At 43.3% G+C, this 22,146-nt stretch overlaps 1 protein-coding gene across 3 annotated transcripts in view; it reads right to left on the reverse strand.

Annotated features, from left to right (window-relative positions):
- SRGAP3 (SLIT-ROBO Rho GTPase activating protein 3) overlaps window positions 1–21,010 on the reverse strand; it is a 216,619-nt gene extending 195,609 nt beyond the window's left edge. For all 3 annotated transcript variants that reach the window (XM_050957305.1, XM_050957304.1, XM_050957306.1), the window contains exon 1: window positions 20,326–21,010. In XM_050957305.1, coding sequence (XP_050813262.1) covers window positions 20,326–20,392 — 67 coding nt within the window. In that variant the 5' untranslated portion in view covers window positions 20,393–21,010. The remainder of the gene's footprint in view (window positions 1–20,325) is intronic.
- Window positions 21,011–22,146: the final 1,136 nt, after the last annotated feature.

The following is a 22,146-nucleotide window of genomic DNA, read 5'->3' on the forward strand; positions in this document are numbered from 1 at the left end:
ATTATGGTAGCGCCTAGAGACCTCAACCACACTCAGTAGCCCACAGTGTCAGAAGCTGACGTCCTAAAACAATCCCTGCCCCGAAGTGCTTACAATCCAAATAGACAGGACAAAGAAAGTATTCTCTCTATTTTGCACACAGGGAACTGAGGCAGAGAGATGCAGGATATGCCCAAGCACAGTGTCTGTGACAGAACCAGGGACTGCACCCAGATCTCCTGAGTCGAGTCCACAGACTTAGCTACAAGGCTGAATTTTTGTCTTTATATCATACTATTCATGCCTGGAGATAATACAGATGAGGAAATAGAGGCACAGGGCAGCAAAGTAACTCTGTCAGGACTCCAGGTCTAATGCCCTAGCCACTGGCCCACGTTGCCCTCATGACCATGTAGCAACTTTAACAGTTTCACACACGATCAGTTTTGGCCTGAAACTGGGGTTTAAATAATCTGCATTTTTCTTTCCTGGATTCCAAAAGGAGGAACGGCAGTGGGGAGTCACTGAAAGCTCCATGTGATCAAACCATTATTTTAAGCTCAAAGCTCACTCACAATAGCCATTCTAATACTTTGGTATTCTGCTAGAGCTTAATAATGGTTTTATTTTTTTCTTCTGAAGTGCAGCTCCCATAAGTAGACTGCCCCCTTCAAGCTAGGTAGGTCTGCCAAACTTGTACAGCTTTCACGGGCCTTCATTATACTACAGTGCAGAGCAAACCCATGCAGAGCTGCTTTGTGAAGAAGGCTGCCATTTGTGACCGAAAATCCTCAGCACATGCATGACAGCTCCTTCCACCACCACCCCCAAAAAATATATATATATAAAAAAAGAGGTGAAACCAGGGAAGGAGAGTAAACTCCTCCTTCATGGCTATTGTAGGAATGGTGACTATAAAAGAAGATTCTTTAGTGAGGCTGCTGGACACAAATAGACCCTGCAGTTCTCTCATAGCTCCCAGGCTTGAGCAGTCTGTGCTACTTAATATTTTCACATAGGATTTTGCCTAAATTCTGGCTTGGACTCCTTAGCTGTGGGAGCAAATGCTTTAATACAGCTAATGACAGTTTTGTCATTAACAAAGACATGAAGAAGAGCTCTGTGTAAGCTCAAAAGCTTGTCTCTCTCACCAACATAAGTAGATCCAATAAAAGATATTACCTCACCCACCTTGTCTCTCTCATATCCTGGGACCAACACAGCTACAGCAACGCTGCAAACAGCTATTAACTGCTGTAATGCAAGGAGGCAGGTCATGTTAAAATAGTTCTACAGTAGCCTTTTAATAAAATACAACAAGCAAAGAGTTTTCAAAGCCAGTCTCTCAGGAAGTTTTTCTCCTGACTCCTTGATCTCATATTTTCTTATATTCACTTCTGATACATTAACACAGTGGCTCTCAATCAGGGGGTACGTGTACTCCAGGTGGTACGCAGAGGTCTTCCAGGGGGTACATCGACTCATTTAGATATTTGCCTAGTTTTACAACAGGCTACATAAAAAGCACTAATGAAGTCAGGACAAACTAAAATTTCATACAGACAATGACTTGTTTACACTGCTCTGTAAGTAAGTACAATATTTATACTCCAATTGATTTATTTCATAATTGTATGGTAAAAATAAGAAAGGCAGCAATTTTTTCAATAATAGTGTGCTGTGACACTTCTGTATTTTTACATCTGATTTTGTAAGTAAGTCGTTTAAGTGATGTATAACTTGGGAGTACGCAAGACAAATCACACCCCTGAAAGAGGTACAGTAGTCTGGAAAGGTTGAGAGCCACTGCATTGAACACACTATTACTGCAATGAAATTTTCCAATACAGATCCTTCCATCCCTTTAATTCTCAAAGGAGAGGAATGGTTCGAGTCAGGCTCTTCCCCCCATCATGGTATGTATCCATTATAATTATCTGTAGGTCTTTTTGCCACCCCTTTCTCTTGTTCATGAACACTGATAAATACTTGGATAATATAGTGACTCATGTATACAAAACCAGAGGCCAGATATTCCCCAGCATGGTGGTGAAGAGCTGCTGAATTGCTGGAGATACCATGTCTAAGATGAACTGTAAAACTAAGGTCTTGACTGCTTCTGGCAATTAAAGATCCATTACACTTTCACATGGGTAGCTATGATGGGTTCCCCTCGGCATGCCACCTGGAACTGGGGTACAACTGAGCCCAGCCTGGGCTCTCTCTCACACTGTGCTGCTGTGACACACTCCTGGCCTTACACTTCCACCAGCATTCACTCAGCTACATGCAGGTTCTCTGGCTAGCCGCTGCACGAACCAACAGTAGAAAGGCTAAAGCCAACGTAACTCTCAGCTCCTCAGGCACACACCCCCTCTGGAACATAAACCCAAAATTATACCATCCTGCGCTGCACACGGAACTGTACAGCGTACGCTCAGCATTCACCCCCCTTCCACCGCCTGCAAATGTGGCGAGGAATATGCAAAACTCCCTCTGAGCTAAGATTCCCCACATATTTCATTCTAAACTCAGTGGTTTAGATTAAAACAAAAAATAAATTTTAGATCTATCTTTTGTAGTTAATAAATTAGGAATAGCAAACAGATCAAAGCAGATTATCGAGCAAATAAACAAAAACACACATGAATCTTAACATTCTAGATAGAATGGATATGAACTAGCAGATTCTCATCAGGCAGACTTGTAGATTCTTAAAGGCACAAGCTGCATTAGTTTTACAGCTTGGGTTTCTCAGGTCTCCATACACAGGCTAAAAATTCCTTTAGCGTGGGTCCTGCACTTCCCCCAGTTCAGTCTTCGTTCCTCAGATGTTTTCCGGAGTCTTCTTGTGTGGGAGTGAACAACCACAGATAATGTCACTCCCTGGCTTATATAGCTTCAGTATATGGTGGCAACCCTTTGTTTCAAAACTTGGTTACTAGATCTGTTTTGTGGAAAAATACTGATTCCCAAGATGGTGTCCAGAATCATGTGGTCTGGTCACAAATCCTTGTAGAGTCTTAGCAGCCATTACTTACAGGCTGTCTGAAATGTTCTCAGGTCGGAGATAAGCTTCTACTAAGGCCTACTGTTTTCCCTAATGCCTCATTGCCCTGAATAGGCCCTTCCCAACAAGCTATCTAGACCGAAAGCATCTTGTCTAGTGGGCATTACCCAGGTGTAACTACATCTGAAGTAGATATACATAGTCAGTATTTATAACTTCAGACACAAAAATGATACATGCATACAAATAGGATAATCATATTCAGAAAATCATAACTTTTCCAAAGACACCTCACACAACCTGTATTGCATAAAATACATCATAATTATGCTATAAGTATATCATAATACAGTAATTCCTCACTTAACGTTGTAGTTATGTTCCTGAAAAATGCAACTTTAAGTGAAATGATGTTAAACAAATCCAATTTCCCCATAAGATTTAATGTAAATGCGGGGGATTAGGTTCCAAGGAAATTTGGGGGGGCAGACAAAAGGCATTATATACTGTACAGTACTGTATTGTGGTTGGGAAGTGCCCCTGGCTTACCCCACACAGGCACAGACCGCTGCAGGCCAGGATGCTAGGAAGCACCTTTGCAGCACCAGCTTCCCCAGAGAAGAAAAGGCACCAACTTTGCTGGGGGATGCTCCAGACCCACCTCTTCCCGTCCCTGCTCCACTCCAGGCCCACCTCTTTCCACCCTCACTTCACCTACTCGCCGGAACATGCCCTATGCCCGCTCCTCCCCTTCCCTCCCTCCCAGAAAGTCTTAAGCGCCGCCAAACAGCTGCTTCGCAGCGGGGGGAGCGCTAGGAGGGGGAGGAGGCAGAGAAGAGGAACTTGTGCAATGCTCCCTTGTAAAGTTGCTGCTCTTCCACAGACTCTTACAAGCAGTAGATGGAGCAGGCAGCCAAACAACGTTATAAGGGAGCATTGCACAACTTTAAATGAGCACGTTCCCTAATGGAGCAGCGACATAACTTCAAAAACAACGTTACGCAGGAGGAGTTGCTGTATGAAGAATATGGGTTGCGGTGTCACAGTAGGCATGTTAGCCTCATTGTACTAGATAAAATGTCATCCCCCAGATTGGAATTTAACTATATTGTTTTATTTAACTACAGTATTCCTCTTCTTCATTTCCTGTCTAGACTACACAGTAGCCTACACAGTAGCATTAGAAAGTGCTGTTAAATAGTTACTACTCTCCACCCCAGAGGCAGCTGCATTTCAGAGGTGAAGGCAGAGGGATACGAGCACATATCTGAATGACTTAAATTGCACCATAAATAAGTGTAGGTGCAAAATTTCACCTGCAACGCAGCAAGTGCAAAAAAAGGAGTCCCAGTTAAGTCTGGGCTGCCAATAAGACCCATAGTTTGCAAAGCACTTTGGAATCCTTAAGGAAGTAATAAATAGGAGATATTGCTACTACTAATATTCCTTAGATTACCAAGTTTTACTCATTTCCATTTCCTTCCTGGTTTGTGGCATGAGACATGCCAATAAAATAATATATGGGGTACAACAGCGGTGGGAGGGAGCCAGCACAATAATGGTTAGTAAGAAATACTCATCTTCAAACAGGATGATTTTGCTGGTGGCTAACCTAAAGCACGGCAGAATTAAATCAGAATTCAGGATTAAAAAAAGTCAGCCAGGCCATAAGAAAGAGGAAATTATTGTATGCCAAATTTACTAGAGCCTGGCAGTTTGCAACATGAATCCAGCATGTAACAACTTCTTTCTTTAGTTCTGAACTGAAGCCATGTGTTACTTATTTGAACTGCTCAGTCATTGGCCACATGTCAGGAGTACAAATGCCTCTAAAAAGCTTGGTAAATGCAATTCAAGAGGTGATTGCTGTGCTGCTGTGGGTGGTAGTTTAACAAACAGCTACTGAGAGAAAGCCAAATTCAGGCAAGAAGGTGGGGCGGGAAATTAACAGCTCACTTTTTTTTTCCCCCCTTTTTCCTCTTCAGTGGGCCAAGGGAATCAGAGAGTAACTTCTGCTCTTGACAAATGCTGAAAACCGTGCACATAGCACTTAAAATATTATCCCTTGCAGGAGCCTATAAATATCAGTTCAACACAGTAAGAGTTTTTGGTGTTGGATTCTTATAGACCCTAAAAATTCTTCACCTGAAACCAGGACTAGCGACAGCCCTTGGATAAATGTTACAAGAGGAATTTATTTAAAAGATTGATGAATGGTGCCTACTGCCTCAGCTCTCGGGCACCTGGCAGCAATTAAAGAGGTAGAAAGAAAACAAGATCTACAAACGTTCACATAGCAGCCTGCTGGAGCACTGAGTTCCAGACCATGAAAGGTCTGGTCGAGGTGCTGCTTCCTGAGACTGCCAAACCCCGGTTCCTGAAGACCACCAGCATGAGCAGTTCCCAGCACCATGATAGGGCTTCTGCTGAGGACAACCTGCTACCAGTGCTGCTGAGCCAGGAACCTGCTGCAAGAGCCACCTAGCTGATCATAGCTGCAGCAAGAGGGCATATACGAGGTGTGTTGAGCCCTCAGACAGCGGGGGCCTAGGCTATTTTGGCTGGATAGATCATAGCCAACACCGTGACCTGTGCTCCGACTAAACAAGAAAAAAGCACAGGAGCAATGGGCACTAGTGAGATCCATTCACAACACTTGGATTGGCTCAAGGGAGAAGCTGCTCCATTCCACTCTATATGAAGCTTCAACTTTTTTCCAAGAATAGCTCCAAGCAGAGCACACTACAATTATCTAGCCAAGAGCATACAGAAGGTGTGGGTCAGTGTAGTGAGAGGCTTGAAATCAAAGTAAAACAGTTGCAGTCTCTTTGCAGCCTAATGTAGAAACGGCAACATTAGCTAGAGACTCTGCCTGAGAACTCAGGAGCATTGATGGAGCCAAAGTGAGCCAGAGACTGAACCACTGAACTGCACCAGCAAAACATGGACATTGCAACTTTAATTGCTGGTGTGCCAGAGCCTGAACTGGTTTCCTCTAGGGGCTTTCTCCTGCTTATCAGCCATACTTCTGTCTCACCCAGACTGAACCCAGAGCAACTGTCCTCCTGATCCAGACAGTACCTCTGCCTGAAACCAGGAAACCAAAAGGGACTATAACATATGGGTATAAGGGAAAAGAAGCTGCGGATCAGTGGCTTAGCCATATACGCATGATGATACTGCATGCTGAAGTGCTTCTGTCTCCCCCATCTGCTGAACACACACATTAAACAGGATCTCACCTGCAAGAAGTCATAGGGAGACTAGAACCTGTCAGAGGGGAAGATATACACTCAGTGAAGGGCGTCTCTATTCATTCTTACAAGGGCTCCATGGGTGAGTCAACAGAGCACCACAATCACTGGTACCAGTCCAATAAAAGGTTAGCGTGGACACTTTCCCTTGGCCTATCCCCAAGAGGAGGGGTGGGCAAACTACTGCCCACGAGCTGGATCTGGCCCCTCAGGGCTTTGGATCTGGCCTGCAGGATTGCCCCCATGGGCCCTGCACCACTCTCAGAAGCGGCCGGCACCATGTCCCTACGTTGCCCTTGCCTCTAGGCACCGCCCCCCACAGCTCCCATTGGCAAGGAATGGAGAATCATGGTCAATGGGAGCTGCAGGGGAGGTACCTGGAGGTACAGCAAAGGCAGCATACACTGTGCCCTCCGTCCCCAGGAGCTGCAGTGCTTCCTGGCACCAGAGACTGAACAGACAGAGGCTGTGAGCATCAAATTATAGTATTTCAGAAAGGGCTTAACCACCCCTGCCATGAGGGCAGCTCCCCACGTGACAGAGTTAACAAACCTCATGAATAATGGCCCAAATGCTCCTGACTGGTCTTCTCCAGCCACTTGCAGCAAGGGCCCAGCTCACAGGTGATGAGAAACAAATCCCCCCCACACACACACCTCCCTCATTTCCATCAAAGTGAATAGGGAGCGGGAGGCATACGGACCGTGGGATTTTTATTATAAATCTGACTAAATACTACACACCCGACCTTCCTTAGCAAACTGGAGCAAAACCCAGCTAGAGAAACACCACATTTGTAGCCTCCTCCCTCATCTCCACAGCCACAATGCTGTTCAGATCAGTTCAGACTGGATTCAGTATTTTATATTGATTAATTTAGCAGATATGATGGAACTTCATCCTGGTGAGAAAAAAAAAATCTTGACTCAGACCAGTGGGCAGGGAGATCTGATCCTACACCCTGAAAGCCACACCCTCTCTCAGACTTAACGCAGCTCTCAAATGCCCTTGGCCTGAAGTGGACTGTTCCTGCTTTGCCCATTACTACTGACGCCAGTTGGCTAGAACCAGTCACAAGACTAATAATCAGCTTAAGAAAATGATCCAATCAACATCCAAACCCATATGCACTACACATCCCTGCGTCACCCTACCCACATCCTTCTATTCACCACCACAAGTGAACCAAGCATAGGTAGGCTGCAAGAATACTAGGGCAAAGCCCACAGCATAAATAGAATGGGATTTTAAAAAAGAAAAAGAAAAAAAAGTTAAGCCTGGGTATTTGCTCTTCTTTTTCCAACCTTCCCAGCAGAAAATACATGACTGCAATATGGGAGTTACCACCCCTGTAATCAAGGGTTTATCCCTGCAATACCACAAAGGGAACAGACTTCCCCAGACACTTCAGCTTCAGCCTTCTGCCACCTTACACGGCATATACACAATGGGTAGGTAGGTTTAGAACAACTAGCAAGCCAGTGAAACCCTCCCAGATCTGGAAAACCAGAACTTTGTAAACAGAATCTGTTTTCAGGCAGATCAAATCTCATTCGGACTGGTCTTGTGACATGCCCAGCCCAAGTTCTAGGAAAGGGGGGTTTGGGGGAAAGAAAAGAAAAGGTCAGATCAGGATCCCAGTACTGCAAAGGGTAGCCTCCCTCTCCTGCCCAAGCATCAGAGGGGGAAATTGGGTTGGTTTCCCTAGTATCACAATGTAATCTGCATTTCTTGGGCCAGGATCCAAGTTACTCCCACTGAAATCAACACAGGGGGAAGAATTGGACCTGCTGTATTTCAGGCCAGCTCAGAGCCTCACAGAGATCAATGCTTGTCTATACACAGATTACGCTGGTTATATATTTGTGGTGTGGATCTCCTAACTACAGTCCCTCAGCTCAGGGAATAGCTTCTCAACCTAGAGCAAAGTAAATCCTTCAAGTACCAGTTTAAAGGAGAGAGAAAGAAATGCTTGTGGTGATTTAAACTGCACACTGAAGTAAGTAGGAGCACTTGGATTTTTACCTGAAAGAAAAACAAAATCCTGAGGTTTTTTTTGGAGTCTCAGGGGGAAAAATAAAAATCTTCTGCCTCACAGCTACACAGCAGGGGCTGAGGAATATGGAAATGGGGACCTTCTGTTGCTCTAACAGCTCAATGGGGAAGGAAGGGATGAGAAGGAGAGACCGCTGAGTCGGCATCCTTTTTATCTAAAGTGCAGGCACTCCCTCAGGAGAAGTAGCTGCTTCAGTCTTAACTAAATGCTACCATATGAACCCAAGGGATTAAAGTATAGTTCTGTTCAAATGCTGCCTCTGCCATTACTCTGGCTGGTCAAGTTACACGAATGGGCTTTGAATTTGGTGGCATTCCATTTTAAACCTGTGGGGCTTTGGTTTCTCTCTCTTTCATCGCAGGCTGAAGAGCATCGCTACCTCAAATATGGCGCACACAGAGCCAACCGGCACAAATGCACTGCAAGTCACAGGGAGAAGCAGCACAGGCTGAGGCACACGACTGGGAGTCAGGAGAACTGTGTTCTATTCTCAGCTCTGTAGCAGACTCATTGTGTGCCCCCAGGCAAGCCACTTCCCTTACCTTACAGCAATATGGGAGGCTTATTTCATTATTGGTTGTAAAGTGTCTGGAGATCCGGGAATGGAAAGAACTAAAGAAATACATATTATAGGCAGGAGATATTTTAAAAGACAGAAAAATTTTTCCACAAATAAATTAAATCACAACCTTCTGGAAATCTGGTACAGCCTGGCACTCAGCAGTTCCCAGTGACGTGCTTTGCACTCTTGAAAAATCAAGCCTCTTAGCCAAAAGCTTAAATGCAGCCTTAAAGAGACTAACTTTAGGCTCCCATTTTTTGAAGTCTCAGCCACGATGGCTTAGCAAAATATACTTGTCACCATGTATAACATGGTAGGGACCGGGCCATATTATAATCTTCTTTATGTCCTCCTTGTGAGCACAGGACAAAACTTTTATAACTATGCTACAGTCATGGCTGAATCGGGGATTGATCCCATCACACACAGGCAAATTGAACTGTGGCGAGGACATTATCTTGCCTATAACCCAGGGTGTTCTGGCCCAATAAGAGTTGCTGTGCAGGGGAGCCTTAGAGTATGCCTCAGGTTAGCCTACCACTGTGGTTTTTAACCTTTTCTCATTTGCGGACCCCTAAAAAATTTTGAGTGGAGGTGCAGACCCCTTTGGAAATCTGACAGAGTGTGCAGACCCCTAGGGGTCTGCAGACCACAGGTGGAAAACCACTGGTCTACAAGACAACCGAATAACATGGTTCTCAGACAAACACTCCATGCCCACGTGCAAACAGGACCCTGTTGGTGACAAGAGTGAAATATGCACAGCTTTATTCCCAAAGCCTACTTTCCCACAAACACCCGCATGCGCGCACACACTACATTTGCAGTTGCTTTCTGTAGGATGCCAGCTGCTCTGTCCAACTCCTCCCAATTGCTAAATGAAAGAAGCCCGCTCCAAGGGTATTTTACTGGCTGTTCATTTAGCCGCTATCCTGAAGATAAACATAAATGGCTTCTGATTGTCAATTGTTTCCAAGAACTTGCTGATTTAGTTGAACTATCCTGGCCTTCATGCACAAGTGTTCTGGATGTTAGTTTAACAGGAAGCATCTACGATAGATTCAATTTGTTTCCATTAGAGAGCATCAATTAATCTTTATTATGATCATAGAAGTGCACCACTCTCTCTCTGCCTCCTGAGCAGTGCTTTGTTCTGCACACACAGCCCTCTCAGTGTGTAGATTTTTCTCTCGTGCAAAACCCATGTGCCTGGACCAAGTCATCAGACCCAGATTAAAAAAAATAAGTAATAATCCACACCCCACAAGAAAAAAGAATGAACTGAAAAGGAGACACTGTTTGTCTATTTTGATGTATGAATGCCAGGCCTCACAACTTGGATCGGGTACACAAAGTCTGCTCTCGCGTCAGACTCAGGGCCTGGGTCTCAGCTGGTACGCATCAGCAAAGCTCTCCTGAGGTCGAAGGGTCCTATATACCTGTCATAAACAGATAGCTAAGGGTTAATGTCTCTTTCACCTGAAGCACCTGACCAGAGGACCAATCAGGAAACCGGATTTTTTCAACTTTGGGTGGAGGGAACTGAGTGTTTTTTGTCTTTGTTTTCTGTCTGCCTGCTTTCTCTGAGCTTTGGAGAAGTAGTTTCTATTTTCTAGTCTTCTGTTTCCAAGTGTAAGGACAAAGAGATCAGATAGTAAGTTATATGGTTTCTTTTCTTTGGTATTTGCATGAATATAAGTGCTGGAGTGCTTTGATTTGTATTCTTTTGGAATAAGGCTGTTTATTCAATATTCTTTTAAGCAATTGACCCTGTGTTGTATCATCTAATACAGAGAGAACATGTGTACTTATTTTTCTTTCTTTTTATATAAAGCTTTCTTTTAAGACCTGTTGGAGTTTTTCTTTACTTCAGGGAAATTGAGTCTGTACTCACCAGGGAATTGGTGGGAGGAAGGAATCGGGGAGATCTGTGTGTTGGATTGCTAGCCTGATGTTGCATTCCCTCTGGGGGAATAGGAAAGTACTTTTTGTTTCCAGGATTGGGAACAGAGAGGGAGATTCACTCTGTTTGGATTCACAGAGCTGGTGTCTGTGTATCTCTCCAGGAGCACCTGGAGGGGGGAAGGGAAAAAGGATTATTTCCCTTTGTTGTGAAACTCAAGGGATTTGGGTCTTGGGGTCCCCAGGGAAGGTTTTTCAGGGGGACCAGAGTGCCCCAAAACACTCTAATTTTTTGGGTGGTGGCAGCAGGTACCAGGTCCAGGCTGGTGGCTAAGCTTGGAGGTTTTCATGCTAACCCCCATATTTTGGACGCTAAGGTCCAACTCTGGGACTAAGGTTATTACAATACCAGTTGAGCATTTGGATTTTACAGCAAAATTTGCAACACACTGCAGTTAAATCAATGGGAATTACATACGTGCAGCCAAGAGCAGAATTTGGTCCAATAAATAAAAGTTCCCACCAGCCTATATGAGGGAGTAAACTTTCTTTCAGTCACATCAGAGAAGCCCATCACATGAGATCTCTTGCTTCCATCCAGGCAGACAATTGTGGGCCCCTTCTCATTTCACTTTAGTTTACAAACCAGTACAATTGCAACAGCAGTATCTACGATCCCCAAAGTCAGGTTTGGCAATAGGATGGTGGTATCCATACACATTAAGATGCCAGAGTTTGGCTGGATGAATTTAGGCCTGGAACAACAACCCAACTGGTCTTCTGAGCAGGTGCTGGTTTTATGGCAACCTGCCATTTCTCCACTATGGCTGCTGACACTGAAAATCTTTTTATATAGAAATACTCTTCTACATCTCCTGAGCAAAGCGGGACCAGTGGGAAGGGATTAGCTGCTACAGTGTAAATTTAAGTGCAGTGCTCCGGTGAAAATTAAGAGGATGCTTTGGTTCTTGTCAGTCCTGGATTCTGCAGGCCCTCTTCACGCAGAGATCACTTTCATGTGCTAATGCCACTAAAATGCTGGTTTTACCAACAACTCATATAGTAATTGTTAAGAGCCCTCAATGCACAAGAGATGAGCCCCAAGGAATTCTTCCACAATGGAGCCAGCGCCAACAGTGAAAGAAGATCTCCCATACCCATGGGTCATGGAGGATTCTCTTCAGCTGCCAGACACACAGCAGAACAAGGAGATGAAAGAGCATTGTGGGGTCTTGGCTTCAACAGTGACCAACAGGGTACTGCTCATCTGTATTTTGCCAGGGTTAGCAGAAGTCCCAACAAGCAGTTTCAAATTAAACAGCGTTACCACCAGGATGCCTAATTTCCTGCAAGATTTATAACACTGAATCATCCACGTTTGCATCTACATAATTAAAAGTAGTTAGTTTTGCCACATTTAAAACAACAAATCATTCATTTGACAGTAATGAGGCTGAAGAGATATTTATTTATCTTTCTGGCCAGACAGACCAATTAAAATTTTATGTCTGAAAATGCTCATTTTAAACTGTGCATTGGAGGATCTCCTGATTGTAGAAGTAGCTTTAACGTGGCTGTAATAAATATGCGCCTACAGCTTTATTGGCATTTATTTTTAATGCATCCATTCTTGCCTCTGAACAGTCTGGGAAATGCAAAGAAGAAAGCTTGCATCCTGAAATGGTATTCTTCAGACTTGTTTGCTGGATATACAACAGAACCTTCCAGGTGCTGTTTCTAGGCCCATCTCACATTCTGGCAACTCAGAAAAGGGTGTAGAGCAGCTGCAGAATGCAAAAAGTAAGGGCCTCAGACCCATTAACTTACAGCAGAGGACACAAGGAGAGAAAATGGCCTTGGCAGTAGTGATGAGTGTTCCAGAGAGGTGAGAGCAAGGTCCTGACAGCAGACAGAGAGCATTAGGGACAGCCAAAGGACAGATGGCCTGACAAAAGGCAGACAAACAGAATTCATTTCTTTATTTCTAAAAGAAAAAGGCACCTATCTGCAGCTCTATGTGCCCTGCCATCACTGATGATCACATACATCGTAACAGAGCATCCAAATCTGCCTCACCCCCTCCTTAATGATACCCAGTGGGAACCAAGCAATCACAAACAAACCAATACCCCATTCAGCCACAGACCCTTTCCTATTTTCTCTACCCTCCCTTCCTCTCCAAGAGCTCAACAAAGTCTGCTTATTTTGAACCAGCTGGGAGTAAATTCCATAGTCAAGTGGCCCCCATGAGAGCACCTCATGGAGAACATGCAGACCCCTCTCTTGTATATGGAGGGAGTTCTAGCTGGAGTGTCTCTGTGGATTATAGCTGGGGCACTATGGCACACGGAGAGAGGTGGTCACTCAGGTAGGGTGAGTTCCAGGCCATTTAGGGTTTTCAGATCAAAACCAACATCTTAAGTTCTAGCCAGAAGTCAAATGGCAAGCAGTGCAGATCAGTGAGCATGGTGTCATGCTCTTGCTAAGACATTCCTCTCATCCAGACGGTTTCGCCTGCCAAAAAGATTAAGATGCAACTTCATTGCGGTGTCTAATCTTGAAGTGTAAAAAATATGGACAACAGTAGTGAGATCTACATCTGAAGGGAAGAGCCCAAACCTTTCCAGCCAACTGCAGATGGAAGTGTGCCACGATTGCCACAACTGCTACTTTACTGTTCAGCAGCAGCTGTCTAACTAGACACACAAATTATGAACCTTGGCAATTTACAGCAGGCACACACCATCAGTCATGGGGGTCAACGTAATCTCTGTCTGCTGCATCTTTGTATTCTCCCAACCTAACAGGATCACATCATTTTATCTGGATTGAGTTACTGACAGCTCACTCTCATCCATGCTCCAGTCTTCAGATGGCACTAGGTAAAGGACCCCACTGCTTCTCCTGAATCTGTCAAGATATGGACAAAGCTGAGTTTCATCAGCATATTGAAAGCACTATAGATTATGCCTCAAGCACAGAAAACAAGAGAGGTGAGACACCCCAAACAAGAGAGCCCTTTTTATCCAACTGCATAGACATTACCGATGGAAAAGATCTTTTAGGTCACCTAGTCCTAACCCCCTGCATCACTCCCAGTAATAATGCTGCTACTACTAACATACCTGTCGGTATATGGATATAACTACCTTATATCTTCAACAGTGTGGTACATTGACTAATCTTCACAATCACCCCCTTTCCACAATGAGGTAAGTAAATATAATTATCCCCATGAGAGAGAGAGAGAGAGAGATTGATTGATTGATTGGGAGATGAAAAAAATCACCCCTGCATCCAACAACTACACACCACTTTAATCCCATTTCAGCCCTCAAATGGGACATAAGTGATGCATATTCCTTTTTTGGATACTGGGCAGAGCTGACTTTCACTGCAAGCAAATTGCTCAAGACCAAAGTTGAGGCAGAGCTCAGTTCATCAGGCTGCACACACAGTACATTATATTATCTAGTGCTCTGTCCAGTCTACTTTCTAAGTGGCACAAGCAGTGGGGCTTCAGTCAATTGAAATCTCCCTGCCATGAAAAGTTTCCTGATATTCAGCCTAAATGCCCTTTTTCCTTTGTTTCCTCCCATTATCCACAGTCAACCCATCTCAAACTCCATTAAATAATTATTCTCCATCCTCTGTGTTTGTTTATTACCCTTCAGATATTTGTAGACAGGAGCACAGAAATGAAAGGCTGGAAGGGACCTGGAGAAATCATCAGGTGCAAGCCCCTGACTGAGGAAGGACCAAGTAAACCTAGACCATCCTTGATGTCCAACCTGTTAAAAACCTCTGATGATGAGAGATTTCACAACCCCTGTTGGGGGAGGGGAGGAAGCTTATTTCAGAGCTTTATTACCCTTCTAGTTAGAAAGATAATCACATCCCCCCACGCTCCTTGTAGTTGGCACTCAGCTCTTTTAATCTTTCCTCAGATCAGTCCAGCCACCACACTAACCATTTGTCCCTCTTCTCTGAGCTCTTTCCAGTTGCTTTACATCTTGCGCCACTTCCACACCTATTCTGCTCTTTTATGCTTTGAGTTCCTCTTCAATTAACCGCAAACCTTAGAAAGCTTTGGATTTGAACCTATTCTCATTGAAATCAATGGCAAAATTCCCTAGTAACCTCACTGGAAGTACAGTTTGGCTTTCATCTACATTGTTTCTACTATCGCTAGCTAGGGTTGCTGTTAAAATTCATTGTGTTTGTCCAACCTCTCTATCACTTCCAGTGTGCTGGTGATTTTTTCCCTGGTAAGAGTTTTTGTTTTTCGTTATTGTGCCTAGCTCTCCTCTGATTTATTGTGTTATGATGTTTATATCACATTTTCCCCACCAAGTCAATTTTAGTGTTTAAATCTTAGCCCTTTTTCTAGTCTCAGCTAAAGGCATCTTCCATGATATGCATCTAGCCTACTAAAGTGACTGCTCTGTTAGGAGCAACATCCATGCACATTAACACACATGCAACATGCCATGACCTGTCTGGGTATTGCTTTTGGAAGTAAACAGTTTTGATTTTTGAGATACCATATATAATCACATGGTGGTCTCTTCACCAAGAGGGCCTGCTGTTTCTAGCCTAGTTATCCCCATCTTGTTAATGGGTTAAAGAGGTGGGAATTAGGTTCTCTCCATTCTGGCCTCTGACACACTGGATGAGAAAACTAGCACTTAATATAGCCATAATTTCGGTCACCATTGTCACAAGTCTCAGTAACTTCCTCTATAATAAACAGATTTAGTATGTGCCAGTAATCATCCTCCCTGCATGGATCATGGGTCTTTTCTTGGGAGGTGGAATTTTAACATACCACTACAGCAAACTCCTTTTCTCTCTCCTCAGGTGAAAATACTTCTCTGGAAATAAGTGCATGAATTTTTTCTGCTCTCTCCCCCTTTTTTGATCTAGCCTTTTGGAACACTTTGTAGCCTTGCGTTCAGCATTCAGGCCTCTTCTCCATAATGAGACATGCTTCTTCAATTTTCTCCTATTATAGTCATGTGCCAGCTGTTCCAATGCCAGAATTTTGTTTCCATTAGTCTCTTTCTCTTACTAGTTTTCTCCATTTCAGTCATTTGTTGGAGATTTTGTAGACAAGACTTAGGCTAGCTGGAAGGAAAAACAGAAGGCCTGTTCTCCTCAAGCTTACATCCATGCAACCCATTGCCTTCAGTGGGGTAGTGCAGTTTGGAGGAGAGCCAAATTTGATTAACAACTGCAAAGATTATGTGTCAGTTATAGATAGGCCTGAACCAACACACCGAGACATGGAGGAAGTTTGGTTACAGATCTCAACATCACAAAGGGGAAGGAGGAAGAGAGAGAAAACAGATGTTGTAAGGCTTCCATCAAGGCTTTAGTGAAGGAACTCGTTTGCACCATAGATGTACATTGATAAATCCTGCCCATTATAGAACCATTTGCTGGAATGCAAAGCACCTCACTCTGTTCTGTTCATGTAGGAGGTGCATGATATTCACAGAACATGCCCTCCCTTGAAGGAGGAACTCAGGCTTCCCTATACAAGCCTTTCTGTATTCTGCATAGTGGTGCTCAACATCTGGAGCTATAAACTACACCACCATTTGGGTGCACAGTTATGAAACATGATCAAAGACAATTAAATAAACATTCCTGCCCAACCATAATTTTTCCTCTTAAATGTCGGCTTCATTTTAAAGCTCAGCCTTGTGAGCACTGCCATTCAATGCAATTAGCCATTCTGTTCATGGAACCAAAGCGGTTAAAAGAAAGAGACTGACTGGTTTATCTATTTCAGTAGTTCCCAGCTTTTCCCATACTGGATCCTCTCCCATTTCACAGATTCTAGAGGCCAAATGGGACCATTCTGATTATCTTGGAGAAGTCCTGGCCACAATGCATTTATCAGGAGTTCTGCCACTGATTTCAGTTAAGCCAGGACTGTACCCTTAGTTTGATCATTTAGCAACATGCGAAGGGTAGAGTGACCCCAACCCCCTGACACTGGGGAAGGGAGAAAGGAGAGGAGGTCATGACCCCCAAAGTCGAGAACATCCATCCTGCTGGGGTGGGGAAAGCCATTAGTGCACAATTATTCCCTACAGTATACTTTCTAGTGTTTTGCCCAATCTATGATAGATTTTTTTTTTAAAATGTCTCAAATAGGAGAGCTCCCACCACTGCCCCATGGAAACTACTCACTAGCCAAAATGCATCTGCTAGGAAGTTTCGGCTTATACAAAATTCTGGTCCTGATTTGGTCATCCTAGCCCCAGTTTTATACAGAGGTAACACCACTGATTTCACAGGAGTCATGCCAGCATAAACCTACAGTGGGGCAGCGGTGAACCAGACCTACTGTGTACATTCCCCTTTTCCTAATTTCATCTTGTTAGTTCTAGTCACACGCCTTGGCATCATCCTAAACAAATCCTCTCTCCTCACTGTTTGCAGCCTTCAGCAATGCATAAATTAACATATATTCAGATTAAAGGATAGATCCGGTGGTTGTATCAGAAAACCGACTTTTCTGTAAGTACAAAAGGCACCGTAAGAATGAAATAACCTCAAGAAAACTATCCCAACTCGATGGGCAAAATGAGCCTCCATTCTTTGTTGTTGCCACCCAGAAAAGCGGCCTGGCCCAAGTCCTGGTTGCTCTGATGAAACAGGGCATCAAAGGAGAACACGTTCCATGAGTACAACCCCAGTGCCAATGAGCCTGCAGCTTCAATATTTCCATTTTGCTGAAGTCAGACAATGAACAATCATGGCAAATTAATATTTTGAACCTAGTCATACACCACAAAAGGGTATGGAGATATTCATGGAAAAACTTGTTGGAAAGAGTAAGCCATTACCCCATCTTCAGTCACCCTCTTACAGCCCTAGTGATGTCAGCGGTGTAGAGGGAGAAGTAGGGTCCACATTTGGCCCAATCCATCTTTAAATACACTGTATAAGCAGGGGTCAGTCTTTAGGAATAAAAGCAAATCCCTCCCTCCCCTTTAAAACAGAGAGATTTCATAGGCTAAGAGTATTTTATCTGCTTAACTGCAGGGTGCAATAACATCAATTTGCCCAAATTATACATGAGGAGAAAGGTAATTGGCACCAAGCAGTATATGTTGTGACTGTTATATCATTCTTCAAAACTGGCTACAAAAGGCTGAAATGCAAAAGAGAGTAAACAATGGCACAAAATCAACTGACAACCCCCTCCTCAAAATCCTCCCATCTGGCACTGGTTTGAGGCATCCAAGCAGCAGTTCAATTTAAATAATGTATCTGGGGAGGGAGATGTGGCTGAATTCAGGAGGAAACTGACACAAGCTAATTGACCCTTCGTGAGAATCAAAGAAAGTTAGTTCTTTTACTTTAAGAGTTCACAAGTCTTCCCTCATTGATGCATTTCACACTGTTTTACATTTTTTAATTCTGCTAAGAGTGTGTGTGCGAGAGAGAGAGAATATGACTTCTCCTTTAACCAGACATTTAGAAACAGCAAAATATGGAATTTCTATATAACAAAAAGTTATGATAGGGTCATGGGAGCTGTTCCAGATCATCTCACATCTATATATTCTGGGTTTTCTTTAAATGGAAACACATTAACAATTAATAGTTTAAAATTGCAAGCGCAAGAGTTTTTTGCCATCAACAAAAATAATTCAAGTGACAGATTATTATAATGATGGTACTATGAACAAAATTAAGGAGTTCTCTAACAGAATTACAGGCTATCCAAGAACAATTAATAGCACAATTATGAGGCCCTGTATTAAAAATCATGTTTTTAATAATCAGAATAAAACCATACATAAACACACGCATTATTCATGTACACACACACACACAGCCACCCACCCCTCCTTTCACTACACTGGAGCCATTTGTACTGTTGTTAGATTAGAAGATGCCAACTTTTCCATTATAAATCCAGCTGCAATAAAAATTAGCTCAGTGCCTGAAATTTGGCATTCAGTGGTCTCAGCTCAGGAAATTTTTTTATTATTGCATTTTATCTGCAAAATTTAGAAACAGAACAGTCTGCCTCAAGGGATCTGATCCTGCAAAACATTTACTAACAATTGTTATGTCCACAAGTAGTCCATTGAATTAAATGGAACTAACTATAGGCATAAAGTCACTTGCAAAAGTATTTGCAGGATCAGGGCCTACATTACCAGAATGCAAACAAATATGGTACACTTTGTTTATTTACTTACAAAAATACATCAATAATCTCATCTACCCTTTAAGATCCTGATCCTGCAAAACACTTGCATGTGTGTTTAACCCTATGCACGCAAGTAGCCTCCTTGAACTCAAAAGGAATACTCATGCACATAAACTTAAGAACATGAATTAAGTGTCTGCAGGATCTGGGTCTCAACTGTTAATTTCATGGGAAAGTTATCACTTTAAATAATAATAAAAAAAAAAGAAATGAAGGTGACCATTCCATTTTAATATGTAGCAACTGCTCACTATCAATTTTGCATCCAAAGTTTCCCAGGGATTTTATTTCTGTCTACAGTCCACAGAACTGGTACCTATCAGCAGATGGCAAGGGCATGCAAACACAACAGATCATAACAGTTCTTTGGGTTATCCTGTCAATAATCCACAGATTAAAGAAAGCCATAAATAGACATTGATATTGGTTCCACACCAGACAGCACAATCTATCGTGTCAATAATCTGCAGATTAAAAGGTCACCCATGCACGGGGCCTTAATTTCTCAATGATAATTTTTTTTTATTACTTGTTTAAAAGAAGGGTGGAAAGACAAAAACTGTTACATTATCGCAGAGCTACTGAATTAGGAATAAATACATACATTGATGCCAGAAATTCCATGCAGAACCCACCCTATTATTGCAGAGGTTTCACAGCAGAGGGTTTGTGCAACATATGTTCTACCGCTATGCCTAGGCATATATTGTGTGACCTGGGAGCTAAGGATAGAGTGCCAGTCCTACATTTAAACATCCTTGGTTTTAATAGCATTAAGATATATCCTAAATATTACTGCATGGAATAGATAGTATTCTTATATCGCAATATTTGTTAATATGAATATGCTGAATATCTGTGAATATGCTGTACGTGGGAGGTATACATCCTTGCCGACATAATGCATACTAAATATCAATTGCTTTATGTATACAAACAAACAGATTGAGGCATACATATTCATAGCCACATAGAAAAAAAGACTTTATCTGAGAAAGGTGAAATTTATCAAAATGGCTTTAGAATGACTTATCACCAAGAAGAGGAAGTATGGATCTTACTAAAACTGACACTCCTAAAGCCAACCATACAGCTTTCATACAACTGCAATGCAGCTTTTACTACCCATCCATCCTATCATCCACACACCAAACCGCTCGTTCTCTCTGTACGACCAAAGGCAGAAAATAAAACAACCCGGGCTTGGGCTGCTTATCCAGGATTTTGACAATAAGACTATTGATGCATAATAAGATTTGACAATGAGAAACAGAAGGGGAGAAAGGTGGGGGGTGGGGAGTCAAAGGTAAAGCGTTCACTAACCTTTTACTTGAGTTTCATATTCTGCTATGATCTCTTTGTCTTTCTTGAACTTAGTTTGAGATGACATCTTTTGAAAGATCTAAAAGATCCCAGGATCCTTTCTCTCGCTCTCTCTTTTTTTTTTTTTTTTTAAGTCCCCCGGTCTGCTCCGCTCTATTTGATCACAGTGAGTCAGTTTCGCAGCTTTGCAAGCGTGCCTGTTTCACTTTGCTGCAAAGATAAAAAACCCTCCTTCTCTCCCTTTGCAAAAAGAATTCCCTTCATTTGCAACAACCAAAGGGGCTGCAGCACCAGCAAAGGAAGCTTGGGAACTTGCCCTTGTGGAAACAATACTAAAAGGTGGGAGTGGGGGAATCTCAGCTGCACCCAAATCTTCAGAGAGATTTAAGAAAAAAAAATATTGGTCACAATTTAGCAACAGCCTAGCCCAACAACACACACACGCAAGGACTCCTCCTTCGCAGCATGCAGTCAAACCCAGCGCAGGCAAGGAAAGCCCTGGCTTTAATCCAAGAAGGTCAGGTTGCAAAAGGGGCTCTCATTTCGCTTCCTCACACCCCCACCCTCAGCACGTCTGATTAACCGAAAGGATTAAAGACCCAGAGAGAGAAGTTTGCCTGCTGGAAATGCATTTGCTCCGTCCCCTGGAGCTTGTGCACAGCCCTGCTTTGACTGCGGGCTTGAATCGAGCTCTCCCCACGTCACGCAGCCTGGCTCCTCCCCGCAGGTTTTATAACAACTGACACATTGTAGCCTACAGGAGAGCATAACTCACTGCAAGAGCCGGCGGCAGCAATCAGGGCTGCAAAAAGGTGTAAAAGAAGCGCTTAGCTCTGCTGAACGGACCCACTCTGCAGGGGGAGAGGCACGAGTTTGTCCTGGAAAACGGCGCTGGGCACCGTCTGCTCTGCTCGCGCAGTTCAGTGCTATTGGTGAAGAGAGTGGAAGAGCTGAGCAGAAAGCAGAGAGCGGATAGATAACACATAGGTTTTTGCCTTGATTGTAGTATTGACTCCAGGATGTTTTATCTCCAAATTAGCCTCCTAAAAGGATTTTGTTGTTGCAAAAATCAGTTGCAGTGCCTTGAGATCCACTGATTAAGCGGTGCTTTGCGTGTGCAGCCATTTGTTAATTAAACTTCATATCATCCTCTGGGACTGAGGAACAGGGTGCAGTACCCCTTTTAGAGCTGGGTAAAGTGAGGTATAAAACCCCCCGGGCAGAACCTTACATCCTTGAAGTCAATAGGGCTCACGCATAGGTGTTGTTTGACTTCTATGGGCAGGGTGGCATCTCCAGCCAAGCCAATGGGGCTACAGATGGGGACCAAATTCAATGCCTGCCCAAGGCTTGCTGTTTTGGGGGCAACACCCTGCATACCCCGCCCAAACTATACCTATGGCTTCAAGGGGGTGCAAGAGTTTGCCTAGACTGAGGTGATGGCAGGATCAGGCCCCAGTAATTAGCTAAAGGTCGAATAGTGAGCAAATGGCAGAGTTAAGAATAAGACGTGGGAGTCCTAGCTCACTCTTATGACTAACCAAAAGAAACACTCCAGTCCTCCTACACATTTCCCTCCCAACCCCAAATAGCAACCTCCTAACAAGCAGATAGAGTATATACTGTCATAGCCTATATAGAATGCAGACTGCAATATTACTGATCTATACAATATCAGTCTATGCATTTCTAATATGTCCCTCTCTATAGGATCCATTTATATACACAAAAAGTCATATTTATAATTCAACCGACCCACCCCCTGTCTTGAGCACACAGAGATTATACTGAGTGTTCAAAACCAAAGAGAGCAAGAAAATA

Source organism: Gopherus flavomarginatus, chromosome 6, assembly GCF_025201925.1.
Source record: "Gopherus flavomarginatus isolate rGopFla2 chromosome 6, rGopFla2.mat.asm, whole genome shotgun sequence".
Classification (NCBI taxonomy): Eukaryota; Metazoa; Chordata; order Testudines; family Testudinidae; genus Gopherus; species Gopherus flavomarginatus.